Source organism: Phascolarctos cinereus, unplaced genomic scaffold (assembly GCF_003287225.1).
Source record: "Phascolarctos cinereus isolate Bilbo 61053 unplaced genomic scaffold, phaCin_HiC Scaffold_5;HRSCAF=322, whole genome shotgun sequence".
Taxonomy (NCBI): domain Eukaryota; kingdom Metazoa; phylum Chordata; class Mammalia; order Diprotodontia; family Phascolarctidae; genus Phascolarctos; species Phascolarctos cinereus.
The window spans coordinates 162113080-162136853 of NW_027555958.1; the positions used below are offsets into that span (position 1 = coordinate 162113080).

The 23774-nt window shown below is 36.1% G+C and overlaps 1 protein-coding gene across 6 annotated transcripts in view; it reads left to right on the forward strand.

Annotated features, from left to right (window-relative positions):
• Positions 1 to 23774, forward strand: part of ASCC3 (activating signal cointegrator 1 complex subunit 3) — a 358153-nt gene that overhangs the window by 160968 nt on the left and 173411 nt on the right. For 5 of the 6 annotated variants that reach the window (XM_078155224.1, XM_020998271.2, XM_020998273.2 and 2 more), the window contains 2 exons: positions 17528 to 17719; positions 18010 to 18234. In XM_078155224.1, the coding sequence (XP_078011350.1) occupies positions 17528 to 17719; positions 18010 to 18234 (417 nt within the window). Of the gene's footprint in view, positions 1 to 16775; positions 16942 to 17527; positions 17720 to 18009; positions 18235 to 23774 lie in introns of those variants that run through there. The other variant, XR_002326776.2, reaches the window with a different exon arrangement.

Here is a 23774-nt window from a genome sequence, read left to right on the forward strand (position 1 = left end):
ATAGTAGAAATTTTCTTTCTCATGAATGATTGTCACTTAAATAATCTTGGCATAAGAATCTTCCATGGTAAAATTTTGGAGGAGTGGACTTAAGAAATTGTAAATATGGAGGCTTTATGATATCATTTACTTAATTAACTTTACTCTCTTCACTTATTAACATAGCAACTTTGGACACTGTTCTCAAATACTCTCATCTCCCACCTCTTCACCCCCTTAAAACTCTATACTTCCCTCTCTTTGAATTAGTGTTCAGCTGGCCAATCATCTGTGTGTAACTACAGAACTATAAAAACTGCATCTGTAATTATTGTAACTTTTTCTGTTTCTGTAGATTCCTATCTCACCTTTCCAACTTGCAGTAGTCTCCATTATAGTGGTTTACCTGATAAATTTTGCTTTTCTCAAACTTAAACAAGTACTTAATTATTGTACATTTTCATTCATGTCTATGAGAAGCAGTGTCATACGATAAAAAAAGTTGCTAGGTTTGTGGTCAGACGACTGGGTCCATGTATGGGCTCTAATACTTGGTAGTTATGGGATATTAAAAAACCCTTAGCTCTTCTAAGTTTTAATTTACTCATTTATGAGATGGGAATTATAATGCTTGTACTTCTGCATTATAGAGCTGCTGCAAGGATCAAAAGACATACGTTGCATAAAATGCTTTATAAATTGTAACACCTTATATAAATGTGAAATCTTATGATTGGAGGCAAATACCATAAGACTCTGAGCCAATTGAATCTATGTTTGTGAATTCTTTGAGCTTAAAGCATATCCTCTTCCAGATATCCAACCCATACCTCAATTAGAAGTGACTTCCTCCCTAACCTCACAAATTTCTTTTTTTACACACTTTTTTGTGCATTACAATCTTGTAATTACATGTGTGTTATATCCCCCTGGTGGGGTAGAAAATCTGTGAAGGGAGGGACTGTATCTCATTTAATTTTCTTTAGCTTACCTTTGCAAGTTCTCTTCACATAGTAGGGTTTTAATAAATAATTTTAATTATATCTTCCAGATTATCTTTTATTTTGTCCTGTTATTTTGAGACACACGGAAAGGTTCCTGGAGATGTGTTTTATAAGCATATATTCAAAACAGTTCTAGAAGAAAGTATGTTACTTATTGGGATTCAGAAATGTTTTACCTTGCATTTTCTCTTTTTGAGCTTGCCTATTTCAAAATTCAAAAGAGTGATTAAATTGGCATGATAATATATTGGTCTCTTAATTCTATATATAAATCAATGTTAGAATTAACTGCTTTCAAGATTTTATTAAAAAGCCTAATCCTATTCTATTTGGAGCTGTGTAGCTTTCTTAGATAGCATTGTAACTGAGTTTGGTTCTTTAGGTTTTGAGATAGTCTTTAATAAAAAGCAGTTAAGCTTTGCCTCAAGTACTCTTTATACCCCTCCTATTAATGGAAAGAAAGAAAACTAATAGTTAATAAAGAATAGGGTTTTTTTTTCCTTGTCAACAACTGGGTGCTTCTTTCTTCATCAGCTAAAATTATTTTTCGTAGAAATTAGCTGTAGAAAGCAATAAGCCCCCAAATGTGATTACCTTTTATTACAGTCTTTCTTTCATGATATGCCTTGTGTGTAGTTGGAACCTTCTCCATAGTTCCCTACTGCAAATTCAGCAAGATTAGCGGACGGACCTAGCATTTCATTTGTTTAGAAAATCCTCAGTTAAAAATTCCCTCTACAAATGCAGATTGGCAAATCATTAGTAACTGATAATTTTAGAGAATTTTTTTGAAGGTGTTGAGAAGTTATGTAATAGTGGTCATAGTAGTTGTTGTGGTGGTGGTAGTGGTAGTGGTAGCAGCAAACAGTAGCAGGAGTACCAGCTCTTTACAATATGCAAAGTGCTTTCTTTAAATTTTGATTTTTATTCTAACACCAACCTTGTGAGGTGCTATTATTATTTCCATTTTATAATGAAGAAAGTTGAGAGATTAAGTGATTTGCCCCAGGTTACACAGCTAGTAAGTTTAAGTTTCTGAGGCAAGATTCAAATTCAGTTTTTCCTGACTTAAAGACCAAACCATAGTACTTCCCATTGGAATTATTTATATAATATAAATATATGCTTTCATGCTGCATAATTCATCTCTATCAATCATTAAGCCTGTTGTTCAGTCATTTTAGTTGTGTCTGACTCTTTGTGACCCCATCTGGGGCTTTTTCCTTCTTCAGCTCACAGTGGTAAGTGATTTGCCCAGGATCATACAGTGAGTAAGTGTCTTGAGGCCATATTTGAACTCAAGAAGATGAATCTTTTTGGCTTCAGGCCTGTCATGGTATCCACTGTGCCACCTAGCTAGCATTTATTAAATGTCTTCTGTATTTGACACTATGTTAGGATCAAAGGATATATATATGCCTTCTCTCAAGGTACTTTTCTAGTATCTCACTGGCAAATTTATACTTTAGATTAAATTATCTTCCTTGTCATCTGATGAAAAGATTGTGTTTGATTTCTTATAAATGGGGGAAATTATCTTTTTTTGCAAAATCCCTTCTCTGATATTTCAAAGGATTAGTTAGCACAAATTTATTAATTTATTAGCCACTTACTTCATCCTAGACACTGTGCTAAGGGCTGACAATACAAATAAAGGGAAAATAATCAGCCCCTGACTTAACAGAGCTTACATTCTAATGTGAGAAACAGCATGTAAATAATTAGATCAATATGAGATACATACAGAGTAGATGAAGAGTAATCCAAGAGGGGAAGGCAATACCAACTGTAAGGACAAAAAAAAAGGCCTTTGGTAGAAAATAGTATTTGATCTGAGTCTTAAAGGAAGCTAGGAATTTTAAGAGGTAGATAAATATTCTAGGACTAATGGACTGTGAGTGTAAAAGCACAGAGATGGCCAGTGGAATATCATGTTCAAGTAACTATGAGTAAGCCAGTATTAGGACTAGAAAGGTAAAAAGAAATGGATCTTCCCTGAGCTGAATGGGAATCTTAAAGACTTGATCTTCCATGTTCCTGTTGTTAATATATGTATCATGGGTTTGACTTGCTGCCTAAAGAAACCTGCAAAATATGATGATATAGGGGCAGCTAGGTGGCACGGTGGATAGAGCACCAGCCCTGGATTCAGGAGGACCTGAGTTCAAATTTGACCTCAGACACTTGACACTTACTGTGTGTCGCAAGGTAAGTCACTTAACTCTGATTGCGTCACCCAAAAGCAAAATAAAATAAAATAAAATAAAATAAAATAAAAATACAATGGTATGAAGAAAATGATATAACAAGTGTTAGAGGGGCCATTGTAGGCTATCTTAATCTACACAGAATTTCAGGTTTTATCTTGGGACATTAACAGTGTCACCCACCTTTTAACTTTAATGTTTATACTGTCATTATACTTAATGAACATTTTGTCAAGCTCTTTTTCTGATATCGATTAGTTCAGTTATAGTCCCTATGTAGTAGACCTCATACTGTAAAGTTCATCTAGTTCAGCGCTTTCATTTTGCAAATGTGGGAAAACAGCAAGAAAAATTGTGCCTCCCCCAAGGTGACATCATTTTAGTGAAAGAACTGACATTACAACTCTAGACTTTCAGTTTCAGTCAAGTTTGACTTTTCCACACTACATTTTCTACCCTAGAAAGAATGTTAGAATTAAAAAGACCAAGAGGTCAGAAGACTTAATATATAATAGAAAATTCATGGAACCAAAGACGTTGACCTGAGCCTATGACTTTCCCCCTTAAGTTCAAGTAAATGAATGAATACTGAGAGAGTCAGTATTGGAATTATATTCTCATAATGGAGTAAAATGTTATACATTTAGTTCTGATAGTGATCATGAAGTCATAGATTTACAGGGGAAAATGACCTTAAAGACCAACTCGTTCCTCCCCCTCCTTTTACAAATGAAGAAACTATGACAGAGAAGTTAAGTGACTTGTTCAAATTGCATACATAGTAAAAAACAGAGCCAAGACTCAAATATGGATTCTTCTAAGTCCACATCCAGCATTTTTCCAACTATAGCACATGACTTTTAATAGAAATAAGCTATAAGTACTGAAGTGATGGAGGTTAAATAATAGCAAGCTCTTGCCTGGAGCCCCCAGGCATATGCAAAGCATCATCATAGCAGTGAGAGCTGAGAGTTTCCCATCAGGTTTCTAACCAAGAGAAGTAGTCCTATTGTAAGGTTCCATTTTCTCCTAGAAAAAGCAGAGAACTTGCTTAAAGAGTGTTTAAACATCAGTTGTGCTAGTATACAGCATATATTCATCTCTACCTTTTGGGGGGGGTAAGTTTTGTGATCTTCTTTAAATTAATTAATTAATTTTTAGTTTTCAACTTTACCTTTGGTTTTTTTAAAGGTTATTTCAGTTGATATACCTTTCTCTTGTGTCTGATAAGAGCTGTTATATAGTCGTATATGGACAACTAAGAGTGTAAATTGCTTATGACTGGGGCCTGTATTCTTAAGTTGTCTATATCCTGTTTATAAGTATAGGATACTAGATTCTACTAGATATTGGATGCCACTAGATTCAGGATTACTGTCTAATTGGTAATACCTCTGCATGTGTCATGGAAAAGTGATTGAACTCAAGCATCATGGTTTTTATTTCCCACCTTACTGATTGTGTAATCATGTCATTTAGCTTGTCTTTATCTGATAACAGTAGTAATATCTGTGAGCAAAGCATTTCTTAAAACTTAAAAGAGCTATATCAGTGTTGTTATGATATCAATAACTTTTATAATGATGATGATGATCCCTTTAAGAAAACAATAATTCATACAGCACAAGCTTTGAGCTACAGAGCTCTGAGACTGCAGGAACTTTGACACTGTGCACTCAAGCAAGAGGAAGTCCTAGGCCCATATTGGAGCACCTCAGACAGGGTGTGGAAACAGTTGTCAGCTGGGAGCTTTGTCATTCACTACCTACTTCTGATTCACCAATCTAGGGCAATCTGAAGAGGGGACCTGCATTCTGGTATGGTGTTCTAGGATATGAAGTGGTCGTAAGCCCTAGATTGGGTACCTAGAGAGAGGCAAGTTCAGAAGGAGCATAAATGGTGTGATTCAAGATTCCAAAAATAGAACAGGGTCTCAATTTCAGTGTCTAGACCAATCTAAAGCCTGTAGAGGAAACACTAGGGCAGGAATCCAAGAACATAAGGGAGCCTGCAGTTCTATTACTCAGAAACAGCAAAGCTTCTCATCTAGCAGATAGTGAGTAATTCCAATGTCAGCCTACAGTTGCTGAATCCAAAACCTGGATCAGGAATTTGCAGAGTTCGGATCAGTGATCAGATCACTTTGGGATCACTGCAAGTTCACAGGTACCCAGGATATGAGTTATCTCTGAGATCGTGAAATAGGAAAACATCCAATACCCCAAGAAAGCATCAGTAAAAACAGCTTAGACTTTCCCTTCAGAAGTGTAGTAGAGCCTGGCCATAATATCAAGTCCAAAGTCTGAAGTAGGACATATGCATAAGCAAAAATCAAAAACATAAAAAGCTATTATGGTGACAGGAATACTCAAGACAAAAACCCAGAGGAGGAGAATGGTTCCAAAATATTTTTAATCAAAGCCTTACAGAAGAATACAGCTTAAGTATGAATTAAATTAGAATTCTTGGAAGAGGTGAAGCAAGAGTTAAAAAAAGTTTTATACATACATATGTATATTATACACACACACACACATATATGTATATATGAAATAAGGAAAATAAAAAAATTTGAAAAGAAGTAAGAGTTATAAAAGAAAGAATTGGAAAGAGAGTTAACAGCTTGGCACAAGATGTACAAAACCTTGCTCAAACAACAAATGGATGAACTGGAAACCAATGACTTTACAAGGAAATGAGAAATATGGAAAATGGAAAAAATAGAAGAAAATGTCAGGTATCTTATGGCAAAAACAACTGACCCAGAAAAACAGACTGAAGAGTGAAAAAAAATTAAGGCCTTTGATTATCATCTTGCTGAGAATAGCTAAGTCATTCACAGTTCTTCATCCAACAATATTGCTGTTACTGTGTACAACATTCTGCTGGTTCTGTTCACTTCACTATGCTTCAGTTCATATAAGTCTTTACAGGTTTTTCTGAAATTTCTTATAACACAATAATATTCCACTACAATCGTAAACCACAGCTTGTATAGCCATTCCCCAATTGTTGGACATCCCTTGATTTCCAGTTCTTGGCCACCACAAAAAGAGGTGCTATAAATATTTTTGTAACATAGGTCTTTTTCCCTTTTTTGGATATCTTTGGGATATAGACCTAGCAGTGGTATTGCTGGATCAAAGGGTATGCACAGTTTTGTAGCCCTTTGGATATAGTTCCAAATTGCTCTCCAGAATGGTTGAATCAGTTCACAATTCCACCAGCAGTGCATTAGTGTCTCTGTTTTCCCACGTCCCCTCCAATATCCAACATTTTCCTTTTTTTGTCATATTAGCTACTCTGATAGGTGTGAGGTGGTACCTCAGAGTTGTTTAAATTTGTATTCCTCTGATCATTTGGGATTTAGAACATTTTTTTCATATGTCTATATATAGCTTTGATTTCTTTGTCCTACAACCATTCTAACATTAACTGTTCCCATCTTATGTCATCCTTGTTGATTTGCAAGGTATGAGGTAAAAACCTCAAGGTTGTTTTGATTTGCATTTCTTTTATTATTGGTGATTTGGAACATTCTTTTATATGGTTGTTAATAGCTTGCAATTATATTAGTGGTAAAAAGTTAATAGCTTGCCAATAGTTTCTAAATTCCTTTCCAGCCTTAAATCTGTTTTCCAAAGAATCAGAATGCATATGAGCCAAAGGAAAACATTGGGAAACATGGCAAGAATAAATAAATTGCAGCATATTTGCCATCCTCCATAGTGTTTTATACATAGTAATCACTTAATAAAAGATGTGTTTAATTGAATTATCACTCTGAAATGTTATGCTTAGTGACATTTAATCCACAAAGCCTAGCTATTTAATGTAGTAATTTATTTTACTGCAACTTTCATTTTAAACAATATTAAAATCCAGTCTTTTCAGTGGATGTTGACAGAACAGTATAGTGGCTAAAGAACTGGCCTCAGTGCCTCAAAGACCTGAGTTTAAGCCCCACCTGGAATCAGATTCAACCAGTCAATCAGCAAGTATTTGTTAAGAATTTATGGGGCAGGTAGGTGGCGCAGTGGATAGAGCACTGGCCTTAGAGTTAGGAGAACCTAGTTCAAATCCAGTCTCAGACACATAACACTTACTAGCTGTGCATCCCTGGCCAAGTCACTTAATCCCAATTGCCTCACAAAGAAAAAAGAAAAGAATAAATGCTTATTGATTGACTGATGGACCCACACGTACAAATATTTATAGCAGCTCTTTATGTGGTGGCCAAGAATTGGAAATTGAGGGGATGCCCATCAATTGGGGAATGGCTGAACAAGTTGTGGTATATGAATGTAATGGAATACTACTGTGCTATAAGAAATGATGAGCAGGTAGATTTCAGAAAAACCTGGAAAGACTTATATGAATAGATGCTGAGTGAAATGAGCAGAATCAGGAGAACATTGTACACAGTAACAACCACGTTGTATGATGACTGACTTTGATAGACTTGGCTCTTCACAACAACGCAAGAATCTAAGACAACTCCAAAAGACTGATTATGGAAATTGCTATCCACACCCAGAGAAAAAACTATGGCGTCTGAATGCAGATGGAAGCATACTATTTGCTCTCCTTTTCCTTTGTTGTTTTGTTTTATTGCTTCATTCTTCTGGTTCCTCCCATTATTTCTAATTGTTCTTTACATCATGACTAATGGGAAAACATGCTTAACATGAATATACATGTAGAGCCTATATCAGATTGTACACTGTCAGTGGGGGAGGGAGAATAAGTGAGAGGGGGAGAAAATTTAAAATTCAATATTTTATAGAAGTGAATGTTGAAAACTAAAAAAATTAATTTTAAAAAAAAGAAAAATATGAATTGGTCTCAGGCCATGGAAAAGCTCAAAAAGAATTTTGCAAAGTGAGTAAAAGAAGTAGAGGAAAACATGGGAAGAGAAATGAGAGTTATATAAGAAAATCATGAAAAACAAGTCAACAGCTTGCTAAAGGAGACCCCAAAAAATACTGAAGAAAACAACACCTTAAAAAGCAGCCTAACCCAAATGGCCAAAGAGGTCCAAAAAGCCACTGAGGAGAAGAATGCCTTAAAAAGCAGAATTGGCCAAATGGAAAAGGAGGTCCAAAAGCTCACTGAACAAAATAGTTCCTTAAGACTATGAAATATCTCATTGGAAAAGCAGCTGACCTGGAAAATAGATCAAGGAGACATAATTTAAAAATTATTGGACTACCTGAAAGCCATGATTAGAAAAAGAGCCCAGACATCATCTTTCAAGAAATTATCAAGGAAAACTGCCCTGACATTCTACAACCAGAGGGCAAAATGGAAATTGAAATAATCCACCGATCACCTCCTGAAAGGGCTCCCCAAAGGAAAACTCCTAGGAATATTATAGCCAAATTCCACAGTTCCCAGGTCAAGGAGAAAATATTGCAAGCAGCCAGAAAGAAATGATTCAAGTATTGTGGACACACAATCAGGGTAACACAAAATTTAGCAGCTTCTACATTAAGGGATTGGAGGGCATGGAATATAATATTCCAGGGGTCAAAGGAGCTAGGATTAAAACCAAGAATCCCCTACCGAGCAACACTGAGTATAATCCTTCAGGGAAGAAAATGAATATTCAATGACATAGAGAACTTTCAAGCATTCTTGATGAACAGACCAGAGCTGAATAGAAAATTTGAAAGGATGATATCTAAAAAATAAAATTACATGGTGAGAGAGGATTGTCCTGGGAGAAGGAGAAAGGGAGAGGTAGAATGGGTTAACTTATCTCACATAAAAGAGGCAAGAAAAAGCTTTTATAGCAGAGGCAAAGAAGCAGGAGGTGAGAGGGAATGAGTGAATCTTACTCTTGTCAGATTTGGCTTAACAAGGGAATAACATACACCCTCAATTGGGTATAGAAATCTATCTAACCCTACAGGAAAATAGGGAGGTAGGGGATAAGAGAGGGGGAATGATAGAAGGGAGAACAGATTGAGGGAGAGGGTAATCACAAGCAAACACTTTTGTGGAGGTACAGGGTCAAAGGAGAGAATAGAATAAATGGGGGGGGCGAGATAGGATGGAGGGAAGTATAGTTAGTCCAGCATGAGTAGTATGGAAGTGTTTTACATGACTACACATCTATAACCTATATCAAATTGCTTGCCTTCTTAATGAGGGTGGGTGGGGAGAGAGGAAGGAAGGGAATTTGGAACTCAAAGTTTTAAAAACGAATGTCAAAAATTGTTTTTACTTGTACCTGGGAAATGATAGAAAGGCAATGGGATATAGAAATCTATTCTGTCCTACAGGAGAATAGAAGGGGAAGGAGATAAGAGAAGGGGGAAGGATGATAGAAGGCAGGGCAGATTGGGGAAAGGGGTATTCAGAATGCACGCCATGTGGGGCTGAGGGGAGGGGAGAGATGGGGAGAAAAAAGTAAGCTCCGTGCCCTTTGCTTTTTAGAACCTCTACTTTCCTTTAAGTCTCAGCTCAATCACTTTATACATGAACTCTTTCCTCATTTCCCCAGCTGCTAGTGCTTCATATCTACCCACCACCAAGTTGTCTTCTTATACCTATATTTGTATAAGTTTTCTTTCCACAGCTAAATTGTAAGCTCCTTGCAGGCATAAACTGTTTCTTTTGTCTTTGTTTCCGCAGCACCTACCATGGTGAATGAGTGAATGAATGAATGAAGATTATTATCAATCATGTATATACAGTACCAAGCACTATGTTAATCACTGAGAATATAAAAAGAAAAAAAATAGACTATCCTTACTCTCAAGGAACTCCTACTCTCTTTGAGGAAGAAAACATATAAAAAAGTTCATCTGCAGAGCAAGTAAGGCAAGAGTACAATGATGAGATGGATGGCAAGGTCCTTAGGTTCCTAAGTAGTTAAGATGACAGTGCTGAGGAACAAACAAGGCTTATGATAAGGCCTGGAGAATCTTAGGAAGTAGTGACAGAGAATATGGTAAGACCTGCTAGGCCTCCAACTCATCAGAAGGAAATGAAATTACTAACTTTCATCTCATGCAAACCCTGTGAGCAGTGAAGCAGCCCAGGCAAAGTGATAGACACAGGGATAGGTCTCCCACCCTCACGTCATAGCTTTTTTCCTTCGCAACCATCCCAGGTAGGTTCTGGGTCAGTTCAGGGCAGGGGAGGAGGCAAGGTCAAAGAAGTAGTGTATTCATGCATTGTAGTTAGTTAATAATTTTTACCAGTTCATTGATTGAGGTTGATATTTTGACCCTACATATGAGATTTTTAAATTAAAATCTTTTTTGGATTGAAATTCTGTATAATTATCATGTCCATGTTTGTCCCTGAAGAAGAAATGGCAGAATGTACTTCTCTTCCCTTTTTGCAGAGGTAGGGAACTATGGGTTTTTCATATACTATTGGACTCTATTGATGTTTTGGTCTAGTCAAATCAGTAAGCCTTTATTAAGTAATTACTAGGTGCCAGGCACTATGCTAAGCACTAAGGATAGAAAGAAAGACAAAACAAAACATTCCTTGCTCTTAAGTAGCTCATAGCAACCAACTATGTAAAAAGAATTATATAGGATAAATTGGCGATGATTTCGAAGGGGAGACACTAAGATTAAGAAGGTAGCTAGAACTTGAAGGAGGCCAGGGAAGCCTGAAGGTGGAGATGATGAGGGAGGATGTTCTAGCCTAGGGGACAGCCAATGAAAGCACCCATAGTCTAGAGATGGAAGTGTTGTGTGAGGACCACCAAGGAGACCAACATTCCCGGGGCACAGATTTCATGGGAATGGGGAAGGTAGGAAGGTGTAAGAGAACTGGAAAGGCAGGAAAGGGCCAGGTGATGAAAGACTTTAATACCATTAGGCTATTGCAATGGTTAGGTATGAGCTTCTGCGTACCTATATCAGCTTGGGGGCAGTGTCAATTGGTTAATTTTTGTGAATTTTTTTCTCTTTTTTTTTTATCCTTCATTATGAGGATTGACTCTGAGTATAGGAGTGGGGAGTGATATATTTGGGAATGAAAGTAATGTCAAAACTAATAATACCAACATAAGTATTTTTAAATGACAAGGGAAAAATATTTTTTGGATACTTATTCTGCCATACATGTCATCTGTCCATTCCAGCTTTGTATCATCTTCAGATTTGATGAGCATGCCACATATACCTTTCTTCTGTGTAAACACTAAATAACAATTTATACTGTAGGCCAAGAGTCAAGATCCTCTGGCTTAAAGGCCAGATCCAACTTTCATTATGATGCTGGTTTTCCCTGAAACCCTAAGTATAGGTTAGAACATCCTACTGGGAGTCAGGAAGGCTCTAGGTTCAAATCCTACTTCAGATACTTATTAGCTGTGTGACCCTGGGTGAGTTACTTCTCCATTTCCTTCTCAGTAAAGAGAGGCGGTTGGACTGATAACCACTAAGGATGCTAAGAAGATCGCTTCTAACTCTAAATCTAAGCATCCTCCACCTTCCCCTCTTTCTCTTTCCCTCCCCCCTTTCTTTCCCTCTTTTCCTACCTCACTACCTCTCTTTCCTTTTCCTCTTTCTCCCTCTCTCCCTCTCTCCTTCTTTCTCTTAGCTCTCTCTTCCCCTCCTCCCTCTCTCAGTGTAGTCTAGGATAGCATTAATGTTTAAAGCTTCTATGTTACTATGTAATACCATTCTATGTTACACTCATTTTGAGTTTGTTAGGTCTCTGCAAATCCCAAATTATCCCCTCTTCCACTCACAGAATTGTCTGTCTTTCCACACTTCATTTTGTATTTTAAAACTGATTTTTTTTAAAATTCATGTTTAACAGTTTACATTTATTTGTATTAAATTTCAATTGATTAGATTTAGTCTACTCTCATCTGACATTTTGCTATCTTCTCTCGGATTCATTCACTGTCCAGCAGCCACTAAATATAGATCAGAATTTCCCTTTCTCTTAGTTTTTTTAATGTGTTGCTTTGCCCCATCCTCTTCCCTCACCTGCCCCCACCCCCCAGGAAAACAGAAAGGAAAACCTCTTATGACAGGTGTTTGGCTCCTGGAGTAGGACACAGTTTTAAGTTTAATCTGCATCAGCAGCAGTTTCTCGGTCACTTTCTTAAATCTAGACACTCAACAAAACAATGAATCAAGTAGTATTTGCTGAATTCTGAGATTCGAATGGTCACACCAAAAAATTAAAAATTGACTGTCATAGGTTCGAGCTTGCTGTAGTGCGCTTGCTTGTTGACTTTCTATCTGGTGACAAGCTTCTCTGGAATCAGGGCGGATGGAAGCCATTGTATCACCAGAGCCATTATTTAAAACCATTGCTTTACTATAACTTAACGAACAGTTTTCAAGAATTGTTGTGGCCTAAGACTTCATCACCCTCTGGGCCTACTGGTAATGAGACTTTCCAAACTTAGTCATGCTCTTTTGGACAGTAGAAGTCCAGTTATTTACTCAGCCTATATTTAAAGCCTTTCTAGCTTGCTTATTAGGATTGCTTGCTTCTCAGAATCTTAGTGGAGGTTGTTGTAAATACATGGCACTACAGATTGAAATTAAGTTTATGGTTTCAGTTTATTAAATGCATTTCTGTAGCATAGTATTTTTCCCCAGTTTATTTATTTTTAGCTTTCAACGTTTACTTCCACAAGATTTTGAGTTACAAATTTTCTTCCCATCCTTCTCTTCCTACTGCCCCATGACAGCCTGCATTCTGATTCCCCCTTCACCCAATCTGTTCTCCCTTCTATTACCCCATCTCTCCCCATCCTCTTCCCCTTCCGTTTTCCTGTAGGATAAGATAGATTTCAATATCCCTTTGTTTGTGTATCTTATTTCCCAGTTCTGTAGCATAATATTATATAAAATGGATGGTTGGTAATATCAGATTTTGGTCATTTTTTATATTGCAAAAAGTAATATGGTATCCTTGTAATAATAGTTAATGTTTGTTTTGTAGTGTTTTATGTATATTACCTTTTTTGATTCTCACAATAATCCCCTGTGGTCGGTGTTGTTATTATTCCTGTTTTACAGATGATGACATTCAGGCTCAACAGTATGAACTGGTGGGCCGGGTCCCACAGCAAGTGAGCCTCAGAGGCAGGATTTGAACCCAGGTGCTCCCCCTCTCTAATTTCAACAGTTTTTCTACTCTTTACCACACTGCCTTCCTAATGGAAAGTGTGCTGAGATCAAATCCTGGCTTCTGCTCTTAAAACCCAGGTGACCCAGGACAGATACTTAAACCTTTCTGAAATTCATTTCCTTCATCCGTGAAATCAGGCATTACTCATTTCACACAATTGTTGTGGAGAAAAAAGCTACATAATTATGTTGAAATGTTTTGAAACACATACATTACACAAATGTGTTTGATAGTTTTAGTAGACAGGATTTTTTTATCTTGTGTATATGACATCCACATAATAAAAGTAAAAATTTGAGCTAAAAGGAAAAGTCAGGGGAGAGACCCAAAAAGCCTCTTGGTGCCAGAGCAGCTCTTTAAAATTCTTTGTTGGTCAGCAGTTGCTGATTTTCATTGGTAGAGGGAGTTGCCTACAGTGAAATAATAGAGCTTTAAAAAAAAAATTAAAATAAGCTGAAATTCTAACATAATTTTCACAGAGAAATTTGTAACACATTTTTCTTATTTATAAATAATTCCTTATCTATTTGCACAATAAACCTTGCTTTCTCACTATATTTCTTATTTATTAGCAGATCAGTATTTCAAATTGCATTTGTAAGATATTATTAATCAGAATAATTTTCTACTGAAGTTTCATTGAGTCACTATCGAATTTAATTTGTAGAGCTAGAAACTCTGCTTTTCTACTATGAACACTTTTAGGATATTTTTTTAAAATTGTGAATTTTCTGAATATTCCAAATTTTCAGGTGTTTTCAAATTGACTGGATAATTTGCAATGAGAGAGTCCCTGGACAGGGAGTTAGTTTTTTTTTTTCCTTCCTGATCTAGATCTCCATGAGTTTTTTTCAATTTACCATTCCTTATGTATACACATGAATCTGGACAAAATTCAATTTGTGTAAGTCATTTTATTTTATTTTTCCTGTGGAAGTGAAAGAATACCAAGATGTGATATTTTATTTAAATTATTTGTGTTATATTTACATACTAGATTAAAAATTCTAGAAGGAATTTTCTGTTCTTCAAAATAGCCTCATGGGTTATAAGGTTTTGACGTTGTTTCTGTGTTTATCTAGAATAACTGTAATGTGTTCCAAAAGAGCCCATATATTTGGCAATATGGAAGAAGGATTGATGGTTTTTCAAATGATTATTTCAATGCCTATAAATATTCCATCTCAGTGGAAAAACTTATAGATTAACTATCTTAGATGGCCTACTACGACAATAAGTCTAAGGTCTACTGGATAACCAGTAATAATGGTGCTTTCATTATCTATTTAAAACAAATTCTCTTACATTTAATAGGCATATATAGTGCCTATATTTGGTTTCTGTCAATGTACCAAATGCCTAAGGCAAATATCCAGTTTATGAAGTTTGTACTACAGTAGAGAAGAGAATAAAAGAGGTAAGATGAATTAAGCCGAAGTTTACCTGTTTATGGGCTTTGACGTTCTGTCAAGTAGCAGTTTTCAAATCTAGGTACATATCTTCATCTCAAACATATTAGATGTCCTCGGGAAAAAAAAAACCTTACTTGATCTGTGCTTCCTCACTAGGTATCATGTAGTATGATACTTCTTCCTTTCATATCTAAACAAGTTGAGTTCAATGCCTTCACTTCTTTACTTCTCATTTTCTTCTTAACTGTTTCTGCAGGCTGGCTTTCAATTTCATCATTCATTTGAAATTGCTCTCTCCAAAGTTACCATTGATCTCTTCATTGCCAAAGCTAATGGCCTTTTTGCAATCCTTCTTGACCTCTCTACAGCCTTTGGCACAGTTGATCAATCTCTTCTTGGTGCTCTCTCCTTCCTAAGCTTTCTTTTGACATTGCTTTCTCCCTGTTTGTTTTCCTTCTGACTGCTCTTTCTCAGTCTCCTTTACTGGAACTTCAGCCAGGCTTTGCTTGCTAACTGGAGGTATCCCCCAAACTCTTGGGCCCTCTTCTCTTCTCCCTCTATAATATTCACTGTGGTGTTCTAATCAGCTCCTATGTATCCAGCCCCTGCCTCTTTATCAAACCCAGTCTCCCATCTCCAACTGCCTTTAAACATCTTGAACTGGATGTCCTGTGGACATTTTAAGCTCAACTGAGCTCACAATTTTTTCTCTCAAATCCTCTCCTTTTTCTAATTTCCCTTTTACTGTTGAGGATACCATCATCTTCCCAATTACCCAGGCTCACAACGTGGTCATTTTTAACTTCTCACTCTCTCTCATACCCCTATCCAGTGAGTTGATAAATCCAGTTGATCCTGCTTTTGCAGCATCTGATATACTCCCCTTCTCTTCTCTGACACTACCACCATGGTGCAAACCCTCATCACTTCACACAGAGACTGTTGCAGTAACTCTCCGATTAGTCTTTTAGCCTAAAGTATTCTATCCTCCAGTCAACTACTAAAAGATCTTCCTAAAGCACAGTTCTGACCATGTCACAGCAACAACCCCCTTGTTTAGTAGAATCCAGTGGCATCCTGTTAATTCAAGAATCAAATATAAAATTATCCTCTCTGCCTTTTAAAGCTTTTCATAACTTGGCCCCCCTTCTACCTTCCAGTATTCTTATAGCTTAGTCTCCTCCATCTGTGTTCTTTGTGATCCAGTGACACTGGCCTCCTTGCTGATCCTTGCACAAAGCACTTCATTTCCTGACTCCACGTATTTTTCCTGTCTGTTCCCCATGCCTCTCATCTCCAACTTTTGGCCTCTCTGGCCTCCTTTAAGTCCCAGCTAAAGTTTCACCTTTTAAGATGATGATGAGGATGATAGCATTTATATAGTGCCTACTATTGGCCAGGCACTGTGTATGCTAAGTGCTTTACAAATCCTTATTGGGAGATAGGTGCTATTATTATCCTCATTTTACAGTTGGGGAAACTGAGGAAAACAGAGGCTAACTGACTTGCCCAAGATCGCACAGCTAGTAAGTGTCTGAAGACAAATTTGAACCCAGGCCTTCCTGACTCCAGGCCCAGCACTCTATCCACCATGCTACCTAGTAACCTGTTGCAAGAAGCCTTTCCCAGTTTTTCTGTGCCTTGCCTCTGAGATTATCTCCAATTTATCCTAAGTGTTTTAAATTTATTTATATATGTGTAGAGAGACAGAAGAAACAGAAATAGTTTTTACATAGCTGTTAGCATGTTGTCTCTCCCATTAGACTGTGAGCTCCTTGAGAGCAAGGACTGTTTTATTTTGCCTTTCTTTGTGCCTTCAGTGCTTAACATAGTGCCTAGCACATAGTAGGTGATTAATAAATACTTGTTAACTTCACATTTGTGTTCTCAGATCACTAGGATTAAAAAAATAATAATAATTGACTCCCAAAAGAAACACTAGGAGCTCAGATATAAGAATTTAGAATAATAGAGATGATTGGACCACATGACACATCTCTTCTTCCCTGCTGGGTTCAGGCTTCTTTTCACTTATTGTCTCACTACAGGGAGGTTGGGAATCAGCTCTCCTTTGCCTCCACCGCCTGAAGACTAGGAGTATGATTTCTAGCAATACATGCATTACAACAAAATTCAACTAAAAGGCATATATGGCTGCCCTATGAAGCTCATTATAATGAAATTTTGCCTGTACAGTCAGCTCTTTCTCTTCAGGTACCACTTATTTCCCTGTTATTCAGACATTCCATGGCTGTCCCTCACACTTGCCCAGCGAGCTTCATATTCACCATTTAGCTATCTTTCTTGCAGCTTCCAGGGACCACCTAATCATAATTACTTTCCCTTTCATAGCCTTGCTTTTTCTTTTGGAATATTGTTTACATATTTCATTGTCACATATTAATTTTTATTTTGCTGGGTTTTTGGCGGGTGTTTCTCTAATTTGTCAGTTGAGGAAAATTGTATTTGTCTTTTCACTGGTGTCAGTTATGGAATATAAATATCAAAAAACTAAGAATTCTTATTATAGACTATATTTTCAGCTCCTTGCCTATCTCATTTATCTCCATCTCTAAGACTTTCCAGTTGGCACAGTCATAAAAGTTTTTTCATAGGCTAACCAGTTTTTATTAGACTTTCACCATTAGCTTCATTAAATAGTCTGGAGTTGATTATAATTTGGAAAACTGACACTAAATTGTCTAAGAGACTTTTAGTGGGAAGAAGTATAACATTCAACAGTGACACTAAATGATGGAACAATTTTTTCACAATAAATTCTATTTTTTACCTACTGCAGGTGCAAAAGTCAAGAAATAAGCAGTTGCGAGAAATGTTTCCAGATGGCTTTAGTATTCATCATGCTGGAATGCTTCGACAGGACAGAAGTTTGGTTGAAAATTTGTTTTCTCATGGACATATCAAAGTTCTAGTTTGTACAGCTACATTAGCATGGGGTGTCAATCTCCCTGCTCATGCTGTTATCATTAAGGTATGAGCTTATCCTTCTCACATGGATATGTATCTGTTTTAAAACAAACCTATAAAGCTATTCACCCTGAAAAATATTGTATTTTAGATAGTCTGATTGACTTTAAATGGTTTTCTCCATTGAGAATCTAGTATGTATAAGAAAAATTTAACTATATCATCGATTATGATAGGATTAAGTAAAGTACACTTTTGAAATCTTACCGTATTTGCCTCATTTCTGCATTCATCTCATCAGGATTATGTTTGTATGTGTTTATGTTAATTTTTATTAACTTTTTCTTTATCCAGGGAACACAGATATATGCTGCAAAAAGAGGTTCCTTTGTTGACCTTGGAATTTTAGATGTCATGCAGATATTTGGTCGAGCTGGAAGGCCACAATTTGATAAATTTGGGGAAGGCATAATCATAACAACTCATGATAAACTCAGCCATTACCTGACCCTACTTACTCAACAGAATCCCATTGAAAGCCAGTTTTTGGAAAGCCTTGCTGATAATCTGAATGCAGAGGTAAGATCTGATTAATGATAACTACTTGTCATCTTAGAAACCAGTAGCTTGTTGAAAGACCTGGATACTCTTGGGAAGAGGTCAGACAAAACAAACAGAAAACAGTGCTCATCTAAGTAGGGCTTTTTTCAAAATTGGCATATTTTTGTTGGAACCATGAATATCATTGTACAGAAAAACAGTATGAAAACCTCTCATGTGATCTACAGAATAGCTAATCCAGATTTAAATATCACAGTATATAGCTGATACTATAAATTACAAAGAAGTAGGCTGACATAGTGTAGGGTTTCTAAACCTCTTTCTGTCCCCATCCTCTTTGGCGTTCACTAAACATTCCACATGTTCTCCCATTTAGTATGAAAAAATAAATAAATTCCAGAGTTTAGCATGCATGTTTACATGAAAAGATTTTAAAAAATCAGTTTTCAGGAAGAAACATGATATTTCTATACTATAAAATTGCTAAATAGTTACCAAAATTCAGCCAAATAAATTAATAGTTTTATTTTCAATATATTTTTTGAAAGAGATGCCACATATCATATTCAATATCTATTTGTTTTATCTGCTTTATTATAGCTATTGGTTTTTGTTTTTTTTTAATTTTGTTGGGTTTTACATAGTAACTTTTTAGGGAACAACAAAATAATAATAGTTCACATTTATATAATATTTTAAATGTTTTCTTCACAAAAACTCTGTAATGTAAAGAGTATAAGTTGTCAATCCCAGTTTACAGATAAATAAACTGAGACTTTCCAGGTTAAGTGACATACCTGCAGTTATACCTCTAGCAAGAAACAAAGTCTGGGCCGAAACCAAGATTTTATAATTCCAATTCCTTAGCTTTTTACATTAATCCATGTTGTCTCTCCAATGAAAATCCTCACCTTCCTAGTTGGTAGAAATAATGGTATTTTATTTCTCTGTTTTTCATTATCCAGAAGAAAAAAATTCCATTTTGAAAATGAAGATAATAGGATAATAGTCCTTCTGTATTTTGGAAATAATCAGACTTTCACCGGAAATATTTGTTTAAAAAAGATTTTCCCCCAATACTCTACTTTTATTTTTGTTCATGCAAATGCCTTTTAATTTGATGTGATTAATATTTATTTTAATCTATATTAATCTTAATATTAATTTTAATCTTTTGGGATCTGCTTTATACTTTGGTTACTAATTCTTCCTTTTAACCATAGTTGCAAATAGTTCTTCCTCCTGTTCTTTATTATTACTATTTTCTTTTGATCATGTGACTTTTTGTACTTTAAGTCATGCATCTTTGGGGGATTTTTCTGGAATATGGTGTAATACACTGGTCTAGATGAATTTTATGTCAGATTGCTTTCTGGTTTCCCCTAAAATTAATTATGTCATTTTTTCTAGATCCATAAAATGACCCCTTCCTTGGTGGTTTGATTGATATGACACTAAATTTAGGCATTATTATCATTTTTAGTATATTGGCAGAAATCTGCCCTCAACAGAAAATCTCTTTAATTTTTTAAGTCAATTTTTTGTAAAAAAGTGTTTTGAGGATTTATTTTAAGTTCCAATAATGTCTTGCTAGGTTAGCTCCCGTGTGTTTTAATTATTTTTATTTATTTTGAATAGAATTTCTCTTTCTAGATCTTCTTCCTCCCTTTCTTAGTAAATCATAGAAATCTATTATTTTTGTAGCATTCCTTTTATATATCTTGCTCAATGAAGATCTTGTACATGACTGGAAATATTTTTCATTCTGTTTATATCCTCTATGACTTTCCATTGCCCTTTGGGTTTCCTTCAAGTCGAATTCTTGAGAGATTGAGGCATTTCAAGATTTGCAGCCACAGAACACTAAAAGTCACTGAAGCCAACCAAGCACAGAAATGACTTCAGTTGGAAAATACATAATCTTGTCAAATAAAAAGTAGTGGTAGCCAAAGACCACACAGGCATTCCAGAGAGCACAGTGGAAGAGCACGTGGAGGGGTAAGATATAGAAGGGGATGGATTGAGGGGGATAGGAGTAAGGGAGAAAGCAGAGGGGATAGGAAAAGGGATTTATAATATGACATCCAGGGGTTCAGAATCACTGGGATAGGGAGAGGATAAGACTGTGGACAAAAGCTAACCATTGAGGAATGAAGTCAGGAAGATTATCAGTGTCTGGAACAAAGTCCATTGAGGGAGAGAAATGATTAGACTGTGTAGGGCCCTTCCGTGATGTTCACCCCTGTGGCAGGTGGTGACATAAAATCCCCTGAGGCTCTGAAGGCTCCCCTCACAATAGGAAGGAGCAGGTGAAGTTGCCACCTGGGTGAGGCAGACAAGAATCAGAAACTGGCAAATCAAAGTGGGTCTATTCTGAAAATGGCTTTCAGAGCACTGGAGAAGGCTCTATAACAAAGAAAGAAGCCAGAGGGCTGAGGAGTGAATCCATACTGATACAGGGGTCAAAGAAGAGGCCACAACCTATCAGTCTAAAATCCTAGGCGCCCTGGGAAGACCCAGGGATGAAGGCAAAGGCCACAGACTCACTGGGACTGGATCCTTATGAAACAGTGCTCCATGGGAAGTCACAGAGACATGTTCAAGTACTCTAGCCAGGTCAGAAATGAAAAGATAAGTGTCCTGGGACTCCTTAAATGGAGGTTTTTAGAGCCCATGGCTCTGCCCTCCAATAAGAACAGACGGGACTGATGAGGTGTGAGTACCACAGCTGATTGGATCTTGCAAGATGATAAGATTTTTCAGTGATGATGAGGTTCCTGGGAACATAGTGGAGAAGTCCAAGGAAGTCAAAAGGAGTGCAGCCCAGTGAGAAGTGAAGAGGAGTTAGAGTGTCCCCCTAAGTACTTTCTCACTGCACTTGCGCGATACACACACACATACACACATTCCATAAACTTAGTGATTTTCTTATTCTAGGATCAAATATAAAATGCCTTTTTAAAGTTTTTCATAACTTGGTCCCCTCCAGACATTTCAGTCTTCTTATAACTAACTCCCCTCTACATACTCTGCCGTGCATAACCACCCTTCCTTATTCCTGGAATGCACTCCCTACACCACCTGGCTTTGCTAGCTTCCCTTCCGCAAAAATATTTACCAGTTCTCCCCTTTATGCTAGTGTTATCCCTCTGAGATTTCTTCCAGTTTAGCAGATATTTATCGTGTATGTACATAGTTGCTTGTATGTTGTCTTCTCTATTAGAAGCTGAGCTCCTTAAGGGAAGACATTATTTTTGCCAAAAACATACATATATACATACACACACACACACACACACACACACACACACACACACACACACACACATTCTCAGAACTTAGCACATTACCCTGTCACATAGTAAGTACTTAATAATTGCTTGTTTACCGACTGAATGACTGACTGAAATTGGAAAGGGCACACCAAATAGAAACAAGTAGAAGGTATTTTTCGGCCTTTCTATAGTAATCTTCTGTCATCATCAGTAGCAACAATTCCTAATGGTTCTTTAGGGAAATGGCTCATAAGAAAATAAAGTGAAAGGGCAGCTAAGTGGTGCAGTGGATGGAGCACTAGCCCTGGAGTCAGGAGGAACGGAGTTCAAATCCAGCCTCCTACACATAATGCTTCCTAGCTGTGTGACTCTGGGCAAGTCACTTAACCCTAACTGCCCCACTTTGAAAAAAAAAAAGAAAGAAAAGAAAGTGAGGATATGTGCCTAGCCTGATCAAGTATGTGACACAGAAGAAATATGCTTTTAAAGACATAGCACAGAGATTAATTTTTGAGATTTTAATGAGGGAAAAATATTAAAAGAAGGGGAAAAATTACATATCTTATTATTACATTAATCCAAAAGGTTGCCAGACTAACACGAGATTAACAACTCCCAATTCAGATGACTATAAAATCTATATTGAAAATGGTCTATCCATGTAATCTTTGATTTTTAAAAAAACTATAAGGAAAAAGACCTTTTAGATTACTGTATGTTGCTATTAATAGAATTTTGTGTGTGTTTTTGGTAGAATCAAAATGCAAGTGACCCAAAATATAATGGAAACCTGCATGGTGGTAGTAGCCTATAGGATATTACCAAAGATCCTTATGTGCCAAAAGTTGTATAATCCAGAATCATAGTTATATAGTTGAAAGAGAGCTCAGAGACCATCAAGAACCGACATAAACAAGATACCCCTGAACATTTATTGCAGTAAATAAACAATTGAGACTTTGATGCAGGATTCTTTGTATTCCTCGAATTTTTATTCATCAAATAAAGACAGATTTATTTACGTATTACATAATTTTGTATTTTTTGTATTTTCTTAGATTCTAAAGCAAATTTAATTGTACTTAAAAGAATTTGGAATTTGTCTGATGCACAAAATAACAAAATTTGAATGCTTAGAAAAATAATTATGAAAAATCACCTATAATATTGTTGTCATCCTTTATTATGATTTATATATTTTCAGGGAATAGGTAAAGATAGATTCAATAAATACATTTTTCAAATCAAAAAGAAGAAAATGTAACACAGTGTCCCAAAACTGAATATTTATTTGAAAACAAAAGTATCTAAGTTTGAAGTAAAGCATTTATTTTAATTGAACTACAATAAAATCGAATATAGTTGTTTAGTTAACACAAAGTCTTTAGGGGAAAATTATCATTGCTTCATATTTAGTATTCTCTCTTAATATTCACTGTGTACTCAGGAAATAATCATAAAACCAAAGACCAAGTAACAAGAAATTAGAGGATTGAAAATAAGATTTTAAATAAAAATTGTTATAAAAACCTCTGGCATTAGATTTCCTTAGCCTTTAATGTTAATGTCACTTTTAGGCATTGTGACTTCACTTTCTTAAAAAAAACTAGGAAAAATACTGTTAGAAAAAATATTGCGTATGTTTAATAGAACTGAGCTAGAGAATGCAAATTTAATCTGAGCTGTCTCAACTCGGCGGTGAAAGGATAGCATTAGGTGGGATAGATGGTTAGCACTTGACTAGTCTTTCTTTGATGGGACTATTCTAAACTGTGTGGTAAAGGAAGAAAAAGACAAACTTCTTCCAGACTTTTGGATGTATGTAGTAGTAAGACCTAATTGAAGGCAGCGTTAAGTTCTACTTTACTCTTGCCTAACCTTTCATGAAGAAATCCACAGGAGCCTCACCATGCTACCAGATATATTTTCAAAAACTGAATCCTCAAGAGGAGAAAAACACTTTTAGAAATTATCTTTTACAAATCTAATCACTTTTAGCAGTTTTTTGCTTTCTCCTTCTATTACTCTGATTTTTAAAGCTTAGAAATTTAAAGCTGGGGATAATTTTTGTAATAGACTGGAGAGTACTAAATAAATTTGATATCTATGTTTTGTTTTTTTAATTTAAAACCAGTTTTCTTCCCATGCATTTTATAATTAAATATGAGTTATAAAGTATAACATATTTGCATTTTTACATAAGGTCAGTTGATTATCCTACTTTGTTAAACAAGGTAGCACATTCCCACTTTCTTAAGTTTCATTATAGGAAGGGATTGTAGA